This window comes from Neolamprologus multifasciatus, chromosome 10 (genome assembly GCF_963576455.1).
Source record: "Neolamprologus multifasciatus chromosome 10, fNeoMul1.2, whole genome shotgun sequence".
Lineage (NCBI taxonomy): Eukaryota > Metazoa > Chordata > Actinopteri > Cichliformes > Cichlidae > Neolamprologus > Neolamprologus multifasciatus.
In genome coordinates, this window is record NC_140448.1 from 17187394 (window position 1) to 17205834 (window position 18441).

Sequence of the window (18441 nt, forward strand, 5' to 3'; positions counted from 1 at the left end):
GTTGAAAATTCAGTTAAAAAACTCAAAGTACAGCACTGCACCGAGGCCTTGAGACAACGCTCCTTTCTTTACATTTTTCTAGAAGAACGGGAAACATATACACAACTAAATCATATTCTAACAAGCTTGTAAGTCAATATTTGATATGACCACCTTATTAGCATAGCCTGAACTCTCTTAGGTAAGCTTTCCTGTAATGTCTTTAAGCAGAATAGTTCTCCAGCCTTCTTAAAGGACATTCAAAGCTCTTTTATGCTGCCTTTTGTTCTGTTCTTTGTCAATATGATCCCACGTTAGTAATATTGTGGTCTGAGCTCTGGGGAGGCCGATCCATGACCGACAGTGTTTCAGTGTGTTTTTCTATCCAGGTATGCTTTTACTAGATTGGCGTTTGGGATCATTATCATGCTGAAATGTTTTCACTGATAAAGACGTTGCAGATGGTACTGCATGGTAAAAGTCTCCAGCGTGTTTTACAGATGGCTGTAGACACTGCTGTACCTCTCTCCTAACTTCACATATGTAAATTTGGATTCATCGCTCCATAAGACTTGTTGTCACTGATTTTTAGTCCAATTATTCTAATGTAATTTAGCATATCTCAGCCTTCCCCACCCATTTCTCTTCCTTAAGTATGGCTTCTTGACAGCCACTCTTCCACTCAGACCATTTCTGATGAGGCTTCAGTGAACAGTAAATGGATCAACTTAAGATCCAGATACATCTTTCAGGTCCTGTGGCAGGTCTTTGCTGGATTTTGTCCTATTTCTTAAGGACCTGACTCACATACTGTTCATCTGCTGTATGATTCTTCAGCCTGCCACTTCTGCTTTTGTGCTCCACTAGTCCATTTTCCTCTCACCAAGTTGTACACGCAGTATAATGTGGAAATATGCCACGTTATTGGCTAATAGCTCTCTGGAAATAACTAACTAACTAATAATACTATTTTATGTCAAATTTATCTTTGAAATTTACAGATTCAACAACAGAAACGGGAAACAAATGTGTTTTGTGACAGGCTGCTAGTAACTAAATGCTAAATTTGCTAAATTGTGTGTCATGTGTAGACACAACACTGGTTTAGCTCGTGATTCATAGGTACACTAACAAACAAACCATTTCTCTGAAGATGGTCAAATACAAGGACTGGACTGAAAATGAGTGGAAAAGCAGCCAATGTCCAAATAAAACTTTGAAAGACCTTCAAAAAGCTTGAAAACATACATGCAAACATGTATATCAGGAATTTCTGGCTCATTAGAAGCAAAACATAAAGGAAAGACAGGTGGCTCAAGACTTTTGCACAGTTCTGTAATACTGATGAAATGCAATCAACATTGCATTAAATTTGACCTTTAATATCGCTCTGAACAAAATAAAAGAAGCACCTATCAGTATAGCCCAAAACATTTTAACAAAACCACAAATGACAAAAATATTGTTGCATCACACCGCATCAGGTTTAAATAGCTATATACATATAAGCTACCTAGCAGAGAATATAGCGGAAATGTAAGTAAAGCTTGATAGAAACCCCTGATGAACTTAATGGAGCTCAAATAGAATGCAAACTCTTTCCTGGAGGCTTTTGTACTGACCTTCTCGAGCAGGTATCCGATCACCAGAAAGCCTTTACCGCCCAGCATTTGCTCCTGCATGGCCACTGAGCTTTTCAGCAGCTCCACCAGGAATGCCAGCAGAGTAGCACTGCAACATAAGCACACACCAGCAATGCTGCATTGAAATCACTACTGGACAAACATGTTTACTACTGCAGGCAAGACGATCCATGTCGTGTTCGCTTCATCACTCTTCAGACCCACATTCACATACCCCAGCAGATATTTTTAATAAGCAAGGTGCTTTGCTGTTTCTTATTGTCATTTCCATGATGATATATTTTTTAAATAATCGGACTGCAAATAATACGATGTGGAGAAGCTGCTCGATACTGGATGTAACTGGATTAATACTCATGAGATGGGGCGGTTTAGGGGAATCTCGGAGCGAGGAGAACACGTTGACTTTCTAAAACACCTCGCTCTTCCTCCTTTTACTCTCTGTAATCGGTTATTTTGTAGCCTGCAGCACAACCGAGGTTATTCTTTTAAAAGGAAGACAACTCTCCCACATACGACATTTACCTTTCTCTAATGTCAACCATTGTCTATATTTACTTCTTCTCATTTTCCCTAGTTTGTTTCGGGGTCCCTACCAGGATCAGCTGCAGCACTGCATAGCAAACAAAACATGTAATATTTTGAAGCCTCAGCCTGATTTCCTCTGCTGGAAAAGAAAAAAAATGGTGCAGTTGATATAAGTGCTCTTCAGACAGCCATCAGGTTCTCTGTATTTATGCAGATGACTCACCAGACAGTGGTGTCCACGCTGCTGTCATTGAGCTGCTTGTAATCCAGCTGTGCAAAGAGAGGGAACAGGACCTGTATGCCTCCTATAGAGTGAATGGCACTGTGGATGGAGTGGGTAACAATAGCCTTCACATCCTGGGGGTTGGAAAAAAGACTGTTTAACTGACTTTATTTGACATGTTCACACAGTAGAAATCACACGCTCACGTCTACTATTAAAGAGCAAACAGCTCTCATATGCAGACTTAACAATAGAAAATGTTGCAGACATTTTTTTATTCCACATATGGTAATTTAAGACTCGCTTCTTTTCACACACATTTAGTGCATCTATTGTTTTGTTTTTTTAGACAAAGTGAGACAAACTGAGACAAAGTGAAACAATTTACTTCAAAATAATTTTAATTATCTCAAAACGGAGCATTTCCTTAGGGCTATAAATGGTACCTGTGTACCACTTTAAGCTGTTTTAACCCACTGAACTAAAATCATAAAAAAGGTGACTGCAAGACCTCCCTTAACTAAATTAACTGGATAAGAAAACAGGACTCCCTTTGTGCCCTCATAATTATAAAATAGAGAATTTGCTGCCTGAATGGTTGGTGCATTTTTCACACACTGTGCAACTGAGGGAATTCAGATTTTTTTAAGAAAAGAAAAGAAAAGAAAAGCACCACTGGTTGAGCAGATCTCCATCAACCTTGAAAGATATTTGCTTAAACATAACTACAAGCAGTATCCTTCAAAGAAGGTTAAACTAAGATCTAAGAGTCCTGTCAAAATAAAATCAGTTTTCTATATTTTCTTAAATATCATATCAGCTATAATATCTTATACTGAGGAAATCCCTTATATCTACAGTACTCCAAGCAAGGTAAATACCACTTATTTTTCACAAATGCAATTGAGGCGAGTGTGAGTCAGCCTATGAAAAACTAGCTTGATAATCACACTGAGCAATCACTTCATTCCACTTCAGTCATTCACATATGCATTACTAAACACATCAAGAGCTGTGGGCTGTGATTTAGAGCGAGCTCTCTCAGAAGAAACAAGCCAAACTAACCTGTAGCATGAGTGCGTGCGGTGAGTGGACGAAGATGGAAGGGTTTTCCCTGGGCGACGACTCCAGGCAGAGCTGGGCATCCGTTGCCTTGGCGTTGTAGGTGAAAGAGATGGAGCTGGCCAGCTTTCCGTCATACAACACCTGCTTGTGGTGCTCAGCCAAGTGGATGTCGCTCTCGGACTTGAACTTGAAAGTGCTCTGCAGTGGCGGTGGCGGTGGAAGAGGAGGAAGAAGAAGATGTCAAGGGTTGTGTGAGGAAATCATTGAATCAGACAGACAAATGGCTTTCCCCGAGACGACAGAAGCACGTCTCTGTGTGCACAAGTTCAACACCCAAAATGGAGTCTGCTTAATTGCAGCATGAGCCGTGTGTAAACAACACAGCATTAGCTTAATGAACACAGCGCTAACCCGGGCACTAATTCAATTAGCCCAGAATAAGAGATGGATGGGGGAGCGGATGTGTGGGAGAGGAGCACTCGGAGATCCAAATTTATCTCTCTCTTTGTAGTCCACCAACACCAAACACACAAGAGAGAAGGGAAACATTATTTACATTTATCCCACAAAAAAACAACAAAAAACCCACACAGCCTGGAATCTAAAATAGCTTTACTTTGGATCATTTTCTCACTTTTCTGTTCCTCCACTGACATTATGGACGAATGTAACACAGCAGTATGTTGGAAAACCAGGACACGCAGTCTAAAGATAGACGCATTTCTTTAGTCCACGCACAAATTGTGGGAACTGTAGGTTGCACTTCATCTGTATCTATATCCGTCTATCTGCACAGGTCTCTGGGTTCATGTGTCCTGCAGCAGTGCTGCTACACACAAAGTATAAAGCCCAGCACATGAAAGGCCAGCGGACTGATCTGCCACCCTCTGCAGCAGCTCTAGACGGGGGCCGCTCTCCCCCTACAAGCGTCTGGGTCCCCAGGTACCTCACTCAGCCTGACTGCACAGGAAAGCCGCGGGCCGATGACAGACCTGTAGGCCCGTCTTCTTCTAAACCTTTCATCTGAGGTCTAGCGTAAAAAAAGATTTAAAAATATGCCCTGAGCAGTTTTAACCATGCACCATTAAATGTAACATCCTTATTTCCATCCAAGGGCTGAACACAAATTTACACTAAACCTTCTCTGATTCAGTTACGAGAAACACAAAACGCTTCCTTGCATGGACATGCAAAGAGGAGCCGGGAGAGGCCACTAATCTGCATCTAAAGCCACTTTTCACACAGTCTTCACAGCACAGCATTGTTTGCAAGAGTAATTAATGGTAATTACAGCATGCTTCTATTTTCTGAATTAAGAAGATATTACTTTAGTCAGATACGGGAGCTGATGACCCCGTGTTAAACAGCTCCTCTGTGAAGCAGCGTGTGTCAATAAGCTTATCTGTTAAAAATTGCCTGAAATTCTGCAATAATTCTTCACAATCACTAATAAAAAGCCTCTTCAGTTTATTTTGGAGTGGGCCCTACAAAAGTATTGTATAGCCTGAATGTGAAATTAATGCACTTATTAGGATGCAGATTTTTTGCAGCGTCAGCCTGTTTATTGTGCTGTACTTACAAGGTGTGTGTGTGTATGTATAGAAGCAGCTCCTTCAAATGTGAGCTTGCATTCAGGTTGCCATAGTAAAAAGAGGGAAGGCGGGCTGCTGAAAGCGTGAAAGATCTTTGCTGACTCTTCAAAGTACGAAGACATAAGGGGATATCCGTCAGGTGGAAGGAGGAACATGCATTAAAGCGCGGGTTTTTACATATGTAAAGCCTTACGCGGCTGCACTTAAAAACATGTGTCCCCTCACACCGAGAGGAATGAAAGCGACAACTCTTGCCTTTTTCGCACCTGACAGATGCAGATACAACATGGCCTGCAGTGATAACGGCGCACGAGCCCGTGCACGCGCGCTTAAACCATTCAGCTCATCCTTCGCCTGCCTGCAACTCCAGACAGTTTACTGAATGACGGCCAACTCTTCAGGATGAGGATTCCAGCATCTGACAGAAATGTTGCCTGACTTATTATGGAAGCTATTTATAAAAAAAATAATAAATCTAAATCTAGGACTGGCTATCTGTAAATATTCAAAACTAAATGTCAACTCTAAACACTTTCTAAAACTGAATTAGAGCAAAAATATCAGAAATCTACCAAGACATTTGTAGCCAGCGTTAGTCACACATGTTAATCTGCACAGAAATCCATTATTGAGGTATAGAATTATCTAAAGGTTCAACATTAACAACTCGCACCACAAAAAAAGACTGTGAATGTCACTATAATGAAACATATGAGACATACACACAACAACACACACAAGCGCACAATGCAGGTGTCCAGATACATACTCGCATGGTTCATTAATTAAGTTGTGGCCAGATTGCTGGCAGAGCTCTGCAACGAGGACATCTGGACCTCCTATAAACAGTGTAACCAGTGACATATTCAACACATGAGTGGCAGGACATATACAGAACACACACATACACACGCGGAGGAAGATAAAAATAACACCAGAGCTTCCTTTCAACCGTGGCCTGCACAGAAAAACAAGACGTTATGTCCCGTCTTCTTCCGTCATTAGGAGAGCATGGAAGTGCTGAACTGCGCACGCAGACATTTAGCACAAACAGCGTGTCAGCCATCATAAGCCTCGTCGAACCGGAACACCACGCGCACCCTCACTGTGCTAAAGCAGAGTGTCTGTCTGCTTCCTGCTCCTCATTACTGAACAGTAACACTGACAGTGGCTGGGACTAAGAAGCCGCATACGGCTGCGCGCACACATACTGAGTGTATATATGTGGATACAGTTCGATTAAACACAGATTAGGCAAAACCCAAGAAGAAACGTATAACACACACACACATACATCCACATCCGCGTGAAGCCACAGGAACGAGGACCGACCTACATTCGAGTTAAGACAGGAAGCTGCGTGACACAAACAGACCCACTGGTGTCCCTCCTTTGGCTGAGCGAAAAGCCCACGCACTTGTCATTACAATGCCAGCGCCGAGGCCTGTGGCTTTAAAACAACTGAGCCATTTAATGGTCTCTTCTGGGCATCTGAGAAGCCCATTCTAAGCCATGCAGAGAGGCAATCATCTGACTGATCAGCCTCAGGAAACTGTGGGCTGTGACAGAGAGAGGAATCAGTATTCATGGCAGAGAAACAGCAAACCCCATGCATGCGATCATTAGGAGGAGCTGAAGAGAAGTCTAGTTCATCAAATGCCTCGATGATTAAAAGAAAAAAGGAAAGGTGTAAAGGCCATATGTATGATTCAGCGCTCGTATATGAGAGACAGCTCTAACTCCTGCATTCTATATACTGCATCTTTCCCCGTCAGCGTCACACTGACAATTTCAAATCCCTTCACCGGTGCTCCTGTAGTTTCGCTTTCAGGCCGGCCAGATCTTTACTGCATCCCATTCGCCTGTTCTCCTTCCCCCAGATCGCTCATGTATCCACACAGCTGCCATCTAATACATGCAAACATGCCAAAGAAAAACATTATTTAAAAGAACAAAATCTGATTAAGGATACGTTCTTTCTAATAAGCAGCTGAAATCACATCAGCTGCCTTATCCCCATAACGACTCGCAGTTTTTAAAATTCTGACATCTTTGGACACCTTCATAAACAAGTCGTAAGTTGCCTGAGGCGTGCGAGTGTGCCAAAACAAGAAGCAGACAGCTGGCAAGGCATCACAGCTGCCACTGATAGCCAGACCAAAAGGCAGAAACGGTGATTTCTAAAGCAATCAGAGCTCAACACCCAACATTGTGAAGCCTCATTTGAATAACTTTAATAACCACAGGAACACAAAGTCCTAAAAAAAAACAACAACCAAAAAACACTTAAGTTAAAATGTGGCTGTCAGGGTCCTGGGTCCCCTGACCCGGCATGTTTGGTTCTTTGTGATTTTTGTATTATTGTACTTGTGTGAGTTCTATGTTTTCTAGTTTCGATCCCTTGCCCTTCATGTTTCTGTGTACCCTCTGTTCTGTGTAAGTCTGTGTCTGCATGTTTGAGTTTCCCTCTGTGTCTTTCGGTTCTTAGAGTCCTCTACCTTATGGTTTGTCTCTGTGTTTCTTAGTTGCTGTCTCCACCGTGTCAAGTTTGCGTCTCTATGTCATATTTCCTGTTTTACTTTGAAGGTCCGTGTCTTATGTGAATGCGTCCTGCTTTCCTTGTCTCTTCAGTCCTGATTTCTCCCAGCTGTACCCTCCTTCTGTGTCTCATTCCCCTCGTTACTTCCCAGTGTATTTAAACCCTGTGTTTCTCTGAGTCAGTGTCGCGTCGTCCCTCTTGATCTCCCTGTGTCTCCCCATGAGTGTTAGTTTGTTATTTCCCAGTTTAGTTTAGTTTATGTTTTTTCCTGCCAGCCAATTAAAGCTGTGACTTTGAGTTAACACCTTGAGTCTGAGCGCCTGCATTTTGGGTCCTACTCCTGCCTGCCACACTGCACTCCTTGACAGTGGCATGTATGGATAGTTCTGTATTTGCCTTTTGTGCCTTTTTAACCTCAAGGAAATGAGTGCAACCAAAAAAAATTAGGTGCATGAGTAAATCTAGGCATTTAAAAGCTCACTGAGAAGGAAGGTAGATGAACTCAAGCTGTACAACATCATCTGCTGCTGTCTTCACAAACTGATGTTGATGACACTGAAACTGACAGAAGCACGATGAATCAAATGGAAAAACTCCTGCACCTTTTAGATTACATTACTGATGACCTCTATCAAAAAGCCTGGCTTTGAACAATAACGTTTGATGTATATTTTTACATTTAGTTTTCTAAGACGTGCCTTTTCTATACTGGAATAAACTTGGTATTATTGCTAAAAATGTGTACAGATGTTTTTTACCTACTCTGAAGTTACGGCTTCACACATTAGAGCTATAAAGCAAGAAGTAGCTTAAACTTCAAGACAACGGACACGTCAACAGTAGCAGCAGAGAAAAGTACTTATAAACAGATAAATGTTTGAAGTGCCTAAAAAAATGTTCTTATTTAAAATACTACTTCTAATCAGCTCGTTAAACACACTTCATATTCTAGTACTGGGATGAAGTACTTCATAATGTCTTCAACAAGGTCCTGAAAACACTGCTCAGAGATTTTGGTCCATATTGACGTGATAGCACCACACAGCTCGTTCCACCACATCCCGAAGGTGCCCGACTGGGTTGAGATCTGGTGACTGTGGAGGCCATTCGAGTGCACTGTCATGTTCAAGAAACCAGTTTGAAATGATTTGGTACATTATCCTGCTGGAAGCAGCCATGAGTAGATGGGTACGCAGTGGTCATACAGGGATGGAGGTGGTCAGCCACAATACTCTGTGGGGCTGTGTTGTTTAAACCATGCTCGCTTGGTACCAAGTGTGCCAAGAAAATATGCTCCACACCATTACCCCTCCACCAGCCTGAACTCTTGGCACAAGGCAGTATAGACTCATGCTTTCATGTTGTTTACACATTCGGACCATACCATACAATCACAATAGACAAGGAGACTCATAAAAACCAGATGTTTTTCCAAGCTTCTATCCAGTGTTGGTTTTGTAGCCTCAGTTTCTTCTTCTTAGTTTTTTTAAAGTTCAACCCTGCCTTTAACTTTAACTTAGTGCAATTATTAAGATTTGTGGTCTGTGGTAAGGCCCCAATATTTCCAGATCGATTGATTTATGATATTACATTTGATCAAACACCGTTATTGTTGGTGTTTAAATCAGCACACAGCAGGTACCAGTGCACAGTCTAGACTTTGATGATACAGGTAAAATCCTCAGGTTATAAACAACAATATGAATGGAAACCGACAGCATATAGAAACATTAAATAATAGTCAGGTGGCCGGGATGTTCTAACTGTGACACTGAAGCACTGCAAAGCATTTGGAGAACATGTGCTATAGTGGTGATAAACATGGATGCAGGCGCTATCTCACCTTGTATCCTGGGCCGAGCTGGTGAATAGCAAAAATCTGAGCTGGGTTGAGAGCTTCACTGAAAACGTAAATGGCCCCCAGCTGACCGCAGAACACCCTGTTAGCATCTGCTGTCTCTGATGAACCCAGGAAACACTTGTCGTAACTCTGAAGGAAAGACAGAGCACAAGATAATGTTACCTTTCAGATATAATCAAACAGAAATGTAATCAGAGTAATCAACAGTTTGGAGAAAAATAATATGTTTTGAAGTTTGCTGATCTTTACAGTGATCTGAAAGACAGATATGGTTCATTTTGAGTCATAAGATCTCTGAAGCAATAAACAGTGGATGGTGGAAAACAGTTAAACCTTTGATAGCTGCTGGTTCCTAATCGCTCGGTCCCAACTCTACTCTCACCTGCTATTACATTTGTCCCGTTCGCTCTCATAGCCCTTATCACAATGAAATCTTTACTCCTCTGCCTTTTTTCAAAATGAGGACAAACGTTTTATCTTGGGCCCTCTGGACCAAACAAACCCCGATAGTGTCGACGTTTTCTGAGACCCTTGCTTTCAAGTCTCTGAATGAGCTGCGTGAACAGCAAAACCCTCTCCCTCAGTTTCTTACAACAACGCCAACCTTCAATACTGGCAGCAATGTCAAAAGCTGGCCAGGATGGAAGGGGAACAAAGGCCGTGCAGCTACCTGTCACCTGCTAAATGGAAAAGTTGGAAGTTGGAGTTTGGGTGAGCTATGTTGGAAAGAGGCCCAAGGACAACTTTGTTCCTGCTGACAAATGCAGAGGGCAAACCTCAGATGTCTGCCAATATCACAACAGGCTAGAGGTGTGAAGTAGAGCCAGACCAGTACTGGATTTCTGACAGTGCTGCAGAAATCCTTATTTTGAAGCTAAATCTATTTTTTTAAGCAATCGTCAAATAGAAGCAGCTGAATAATGAACTCCACGTTCATAATCAACTGTGCGCGCTACCACGTAAAATCCACGGCAAACAACATCAGCGCCCTTACATCGTTGGTGTTGACGTGCCAAGCCATATCACCATAGGAGACCAGCTGACCGTTCACATAGCAACGGATCTCAGAGTTCCTCCAGCGGTTGTAGATGTGGACGATGCTGATCATATACCACTGAAAAATTGAAAAAACACATTAAAATAAAACACACACAAGATGATTAATCAAAACAAGAAAAGCATCACTGCACCAAATTACCAAAACAAGAACTAAATGTTCTTTGTTTTACCCGAGGCTTTAATATTTGTGGGAGTTCTTCAGAACTGTTTCGTGACGACTGAGACCTTTCTTGTTTTGTTTTTTTCGTTTTTATATACAACCAGAACGGTATTTTAATCTATTTTATTCCTCTGCTCTCACCTTGGCTATTACTGACAGTTGTTTGTCCATCAGACGCATTACATCCAAACCCTCAGGGCTGAATTTAAACTAAATTGAAACTTAGTGAAAAGGTGACGCATTCATACTGAGAACTGAGAAATAAGGCAACGGCCTTGGCGTATAATGTTTACTGCTACGGGGGTCGGGCGGTCCACAGTGATGACACCTGAGCTCCCGTGAGTCCCGTGCTGCAATTGCACTTTTTGGGATTTCCTATTTTTATACCTCATCTGCTTTTGAAATGCAGAGCGAGTTATAGCCTGTTGTCATGGGTTTGTTGAGGTGTTGTGCTGTGACAGCAGAGAGGAAAACCAAGAGTGAAACCAACAACGACAAAAAACACAAAAAAGGGCTCACAAGTTAGGCAAATAAAAGCAAATAATTTGCTTTTTTTATTCTTATTTTTTGTCCTTTTGCTTCTCAGAGGGGGTGAAGGGATCTCTCAGGGTTGCAAGTACTAGAAGGAAAAACACTGTCAGCCTTGATTGCTCCAAAATATCTGGTACACTGATGTTGTTGATTTGGACATTGGCTCTGCTGGTGGCTGAATGCATCATACAGACTACTAAGCTACTGTAAAAGCAAACCTGTTGAAGCCTGTGGTGAACAAAATGTGTTACTTGCACCTTTGCACTTGTTATTTAATAAACACAAACTACTGAAAGATATTGACAAAAGCCTCCTGCTGTATCCACTACTGTATGATTTCATCAAGACTTTATTTTATTTCCTAGCTTAGTGAAAATTCATATCTTTGTAATACACAGAATGCTCACTCTCACTGCCCTCTACTTTAGCTCACTATAAGAGGGTCAGCTAACATGAATTACAACAGTATTGAACTCATTTACTCAACAGAACGCTTTCTGTTCTCTCTTTTTTCACTTTGCCCATCTTTATAGTGTATGGCTACAGCAATATGCTTGTGTTCCTTCATTAGAAAACATCTTCCCTGGTGATAATACACACAGGTTCGCTGGAGAGAGACTGCAATGGGGAACAGGAGTGCAGAGGGGAGGGTGGGGAAGCTATAATTTTGCAGGTGCATGTATACGTGGGGAGTAGGGAGCACAATGTGTGCGCTGCCAGCGTTCAGTCTCTCGTACATGCATGCACACACGAATTAACGCATGTGCACGACAAGGCAGAACGCTGTGAGACACGGTGGCTTCGAAATTTATCAAATGGAACCACTGGGAACTTCGTTAGGCAGTGCAGGGATTCTACTGGGTCAGCAAATCCCCTGGAAGGCCATCTCATCAAGTAATGTGTGTTTGTTTATGTGCGCGTGCGAGGATGTGAGTGAGCGCGTGTGTGGGACAGTGGCAAAATGCTGACAGCACGGTACAGGGGCAGCGTGCAGGTCTTAATTGACAGACCTTATCTGGACTCATCAACATTCGGCGTGTGCGCAGAGAGACGGGGGAGAGCAGCAGCACTCTCCTGATGCTGTGTCATTTAACAAGTGGCACAGGAGCTCCAGAAAATGGGTGTTTCTTTTTCTTACCTTGCGGGGCTGGAAATCATATTTCACGCAGTGCTGAAAGCCTTTTCCTTTCGACTTCAACGATGTCACAATGAGGCAGTTTCCCACAAAGTGCGCAGAGTAACCTATTCCTTTACTGGTGCGAAAACTGAAGAAGAATGAGAAAGAGCAACACTCATTTCACTTTGGTGGAGAGTCGAGATACGAGTCTGAAAATGGCTGTGATGGCTCAGTTTTCAGCTAGCTGTAAATGAAAACAAATTAGCTTAGGCTAACTTCATGAATGAGCTGTCCCTCTAAATGGCATGTGAACCATGAAGCTGCTTAGACTAAAAGAGCTGGATTTTATTTCACAAATACAACTGCACCTCAAGATATCCTTACTACTGAAATACATGCACAAGGCACCTTTCAAAGCCACATATCGCATCCTTTGGGGTCACAAAAAGCAGGATTTTAAGGTGCTTTCCTTTCAGCGATGCCAAGGGTCCCAGATTATAGGTTTGTGAGAAACACCAGTAATCCTCTTCCCTCCATTTTACCCGCATAATTTTTCTCTTCCCGCGCTTGTAACCTCCACATAAAACCTAGTCTCACAGCTAAGCTTCTTCCTGAAACAAGCAGACATATTTTCTTTTTAAAATAGACCCAGAAGGATCGTGCATATAGCAGGAAGGAGATATAAATCCCTCTCAAGTGAATCCCTGATACACATTAGTAGGACACGTACTGCGTTATCATGGCCTTCATGCAGCTGCTGAGGCCAGTATCAGACAGGCAGCTGGAGTAGCAGCTGCATCTGGGGGAGGATGATAAGACCTGGGCCAGAGAAGAGGAGGCTGCCCTCCCTCTCTCGCACCCTGCTTACCATGACAACCTGACAAACCAAACTGTTACTAAGGAAACAAGATTACATCCGAGCACTTTTCCTGATTAGCACTCATCTCCGAGATAGTATCTGGAGGATATATGGACACACATCGCGCTTCCTGTAGACGACTTCACAACCTTTTCCCTCCGTAATGAATCAGAGGGAGAAGAGGTGAAGGCAGGACGGTGCTAGTTAGTGTCAAAGAGCGAAGAGGTAGAGGGAAGAAGCCAAGCAGTGGCGTGAAGGAGTTCAATTAAATAAAAGGTCAAAGCTAATGAAGCTTCATAGTAGCTAACGGCTTGCACTTGCAACACTAACGGTGAGGCCAGCGAGGGCCAGAGCTGCACAGCGAGGAGGAGGCATCCACCCAACAGATCACTTATAATGGAGTGTGTTGACATTTAAAGTTATGTTCTAATTCATTATCTGTTTACCTATTAACTTCCTAACCATGTCATTCAGTCTGACTAGTTAACTCATTATATAAAATGTTTCACTGAAGACACTCAAAAGCTGAAAAAAAGTAACACTGGAAAAAGATTTGAATAGATCTGATTGTTTAGGATTCGGGAGCTATGTGATCATCGCTGTGTCCGTGGCCAGCTGACAACACAACACTTTAACACTCCTAAGACGACAAAAAGATGGAAGTGAGGTGTTAGAAGAGCTGATCTGTTTCCTACGAGTCTCGCAGTACTGAAATTGCTGAAAAACACCATATGAATGGACTCAAACAACTTCAACATTTTTCTACATCTGATTTTAGACCAAAAATCCTCATTTCTATTTCCCTTTTCACAAATATGATATGGATTACGCGTCTAAACAGAAACATGATTAAAACAATGTCTTAACGCCTGTTGCAAATCAAAACAAACTATCACAATTTGTTTGCGATAGTCAACAGCGACTGCTAACAGTTTGTTGCTTGTCTAAAGCCGTGTATTTACTTGTATTAAAAAAATTATTAAAAATCTACAAATGCAACTTGTTGTGATGATTGAAAACATGAAAAAAAATGCTTTTGTCTGAATTTCAGATTTATTTATTTTTTTATCTTGTAACAGCTGCACTTTGACTCATGAATGCCCCATGACTCCGCAAGTTCCCACGGTGAGAGTTCTTAGAAATAGATAGACAGACACTTCATTGATCCCACAAGGGAAACTGTGCTTGCTGTTGTGAACCCTTCTGAACACGCCAAAAGTAGCTTTTGTTGGCTAAACACAACAACAACTTCAGTTTATTCTCTGTCTCACACAAGCAGTTTGACCTCCCCTTCCTTTAACCCAGAATTCTTTTGATTCGTTCAGTTTCTGACGTGACGTTAAAACCCATCACGTGTGTGCATCCTGACGGAAATCTGTCCGCTCAACCTTTCCAAAAGCACCGATTGAAACCTTTCTTACATGCACATTTGTGAACCTATCCTGTATGGCGTTGACACCAATTGCGGCAGATGGCAGTCTGCAGTATATTAAGTGCTTTCGCATGCTGTGATTAAGTGCAGCACACTTTCAAACTGTGTCATCCGTGTTCACCTCAGGTTAGTTTTCTTCCAACTGTAACTATAATGCTTTTTGACATCCAGAAGGAACAGGCCTGAACTTGCTTTGTGCAGCTATGTCGGCTCCTCTGCTTGGATCAATAGTGAAAGCACAAGGACGTCTGTACGACCTAAAACCACTTCTTACACAAGTAAAGTTTCTTTAAACTGAGAACACTAGCGAGTGCTGCCACTATAGAAATCTAAGAAACTCTTTTGTCATTTTCTTTTACTCAAACCTATCAAGAGTTTTTTTTTTTAAAGCATACCAAGAGTCTACAAAGAAATCATGTGCTATTGTGATCCCGGAGGGCTGATAAAAAAACCCAACTTGGCAACGTTTGGATTCCTTTTCCTCGATTTAACGCCTCTCTAACACAATAATATCAGGGTGACATCATTAGGTCAACAAGTAAGGGAAATAAGTGCAAGATTCACAGCTAACAGAAACTCTTTAACAGTACTAGAGCTGATTTTTCATTGAAATTCATGAAAACGTACATGTTTGAAGATGTTTAACTTTTTCAACAGTCCAGATGAATGAACTTACCAGTAGAGGTACGGCTTGTCTTTATCCACATTGATGTTGTTGAGTGGATCCTGCCTGAACCAAGTGTTGATAGTAAATCCGTTCTGGTATGGCCATTTGGCAATTGGTGGTAAAGCTATAGCCTGGAGCAGAACAATCAGCTATCACTACACTCATATGCATGAGAAAATGCCATTTAATATGAGCTGACTGACTGCAAACAAGCATGGATTAATCTGGATAAAAAAAAAGAATTATTCTGATAGATTTCTTAGATTAAGGCTTGAGTGTATAAGTGGTTAGTGCGTGCTGGTCGGTCTCACCGCTGCACTCCGGCCTGGAAAGTTGAAAAAGGTGTCCGGGCCGTGTCTCTGTGGCATCTGGTTCAACACTGACAACAGCTTGATAGCGTGTCTTGGCTGGAGGAGAGGAGGAAAGACCAAAGTGACTGTCATTATTAAGTGACAGATGCTCCCTATCAGGGGCACAGGGGAGAGTAAGAAAAGAAAAAAAAAACATGGTGTGACATCACATCTCTACCACAACCCAGCTGGATCAATAACTCTTCAATCACCTCCGTCCTACCCCCGACAACACCTCATCAATACCATGGCAACCCTTAATCGATCTGTCTCTGGAGAGGGCTGCTGAGGGGAGGAGGAATCGGAAAAGATGGGAAAACAGCAGTAGGTGGATGGGTTAGTGATAGATATTGGACAGCAGAGAGCAGTGGACTGCGGATCAGTGACCAGAGGTTGCTGATGGAGGTTGCCCTGGAGCCTGACTAGAAGGGGGGATTGCCGAAGAAGTGGCAAGGATTCACAGGATGAGTTAACAAACACCGAATCATCGCACACTCTGCAAACCTTGCTAAAACTACAGTCAGTAAGGATGTCATAGGAGACGGTTTAGACTCATAAAACCCTCATTAATCTTCACAGTACAGTTTTAAAACATCCGCTCCGAGTCAGCTAAACCGTCCGACTAGAAGGTGGGCCAATGAGCAAACTACAGGGAGCTGTTAAGCTTACAACAAGAAGCAATGTAAGCTGAGATTGCACTAAGCACTCCCAAATCTAAGCTCCTGAATTAATCCCATTTTCAGGTACTGGCGTTTGTAGCTCTAAAAGTAAGCATGAATCAGCAATAGCAGAAGCCAATTTAAGTAGAAATTCGACAATAAACAGCATACGGGTTTCAGTATAAAAGCCTGAAGCAACCAAAGTGCAAGAGTGGTTCGTGTTGCCGTTTCAATAAAGGAGGAAATGTATTAATCAAACTCTCTTCCAATTGCCTGCAAAGCAATTCACTGAGAATACAATGCCAAATTGGCAGGTTGTGATAACAGACATATATTTGGCTCACTGTGCAAGAGTAAAGAAAGTTTGAGGTAAGGAGAAGTAAAGAAGAAGAGATGGAAATCCCCGAACAAAGCATTCAGCTTTATAGAGCGGTTCAGATGATTATACGTGTCCTGAATGTGACTCTACTGGACTCTACTGGCTCCTTCACACCTGATTAAGCTTCCACTGTCACTTTTTTTTGCTTCTCTTCAATTACACTAATAAAATCAATTACAAGCAAAAACAAAAAGAAAAAACAAGAACACAGGCTAAAGTGTCTTAACAAACATACAAAAAAGAATCCTAATATGGAGTCAAAGGTATACACACCCATCCTGCATTATTCTAGTGTATTAGCACAAACATCTCACTAAGTGACATCCAGACTAATGACACGCAGACAAACTCATGCTGTATGGCTAATATAGTTTGCATTTTTTAAGCTTCCACAGCAAGTGAATACCAGTAAATCAAAAACAGTGAAATGTCTAATTCAGCAGCAAATGTGAGATCTGTAAAAACAAAAACAAAAAACCTAAAAAGATCAAACATATCCAAGGTTACAACATCCCAATAATCATCAGTGTTGGCAGAGAAAATTAATATTGCTTCGTAAATACCAGCTCCTCTCAAACCAGACATGAATCTTCAATAATGTTCTGATATATTTGTTGGTCTGCTGCCATCTGAGCAAACAAAGGGTGTCTGACTGAAGCTCCTTCTGTTGTTGAATTGTCCCCTGAGGTACACCACATCAGAAATGCTCCCAATATGAAACACAGGAGATACTTATGACATACATCACAATTTTTTTTGCAGTGTTGATATTTGTTAAACTGTAAAGAACCAGTAAGTGCATGAGTCTTAGCCCGTAGCTAATAGTGCGTGTCACGCCACTTCCCGGCATTGGACGCCTGCTGGAGAACTCGCTAGATTGGATGACGTACTTTAGTCTCTACAGCTACAACCATGCAAACCATAATCTGCACCCTACTGGATGAACTCGTGTGGGCTGTCTGCTTCCAGATTTTTTTAAACCGAGACCAAAGTGGCAGCTCGTTTCCAAATAAGCTCTCTAGGACTGGTGCAGAGGTTAACACATGAAATAGCCCTGCTTCATGACCAGGTAGAGACACAATTTCAGTCTCATGGGGGTGGGGGTCACAAGCCAGTTACTCCTAATGCTGGTCCCAAGCCAGGATAAATGGGAGGCTTGTGTTAGGAAGGGTATCCAGCATGAAATCTGTGCCAAATCAAACACGCGGCTCCCTTGGGAAATAAGAGAGCAGCCCAAAGTAGCTTTAGTGTAACAAAATGTGTTTCTGCAAGAATTTAAGCCCTGCAGTTGCTGTTGCTGTCATTGTCGACTGACAACAGCTAGTTTTCAGTTTATAGAGGCTTTGAGTTGCGCTGGATGCCCTTGATTTGCATGAAGGAGCCTAGACCACAACACTGCTCACCTGCTTACATAGACAATGAATGGAAGTCGTAGAAATGACAGATCCTGCGGAGACGTACCCACAATCTAAAATTCTAATCGCTTCTTAAATCACCACTAAAACTTACCCAGATGCCATTTTCGCCCCTCAGCATGCTAAAGAGCAGCTTCAACTCCTTCACTGTGATGCTGTAGCTGGCCATGACTCCCAGCATGTCCACCAGAAGGTCTGACAACAAAGAAAACACACACACACACACAAACAAAAGGCAGAAAGTAAGTGTAAGACAGCAGAGATATCCTGAATGTACATGCTCCTATGAGTTTGTGTGTGAGTCAGCGTTTGGAAGTCTCTCTACATTTCTGATAGAATATGGTGAGGGCATAAGACACTGACAGGTTGTTATACTGTCAGTT

General features: G+C 42.1%; 1 protein-coding gene across 19 annotated transcripts in view; it reads right to left on the reverse strand.

Moving 5' to 3' along the window:
• The window catches only part of nbeaa (neurobeachin a), a 98138-nt gene that overhangs the window by 45678 nt on the left and 34019 nt on the right, over positions 1-18441 (reverse strand). For all 19 annotated transcript variants that reach the window (XM_085173791.1, XM_085173790.1, XM_085173789.1 and 16 more), the window contains exons 3-11: positions 18153-18253; positions 15567-15662; positions 15265-15386; positions 12319-12445; positions 10425-10544; positions 9413-9559; positions 3439-3636; positions 2374-2507; positions 1602-1710 (exon numbers count right to left, since the gene is read on the reverse strand). In XM_085173791.1, the coding sequence (XP_085029917.1) occupies positions 1602-1710; positions 2374-2507; positions 3439-3636; positions 9413-9559; positions 10425-10544; positions 12319-12445; positions 15265-15386; positions 15567-15662; positions 18153-18253 (1154 nt within the window). The remainder of the gene's footprint in view (positions 1-1601; positions 1711-2373; positions 2508-3438; positions 3637-9412; positions 9560-10424; positions 10545-12318; positions 12446-15264; positions 15387-15566; positions 15663-18152; positions 18254-18441) is intronic.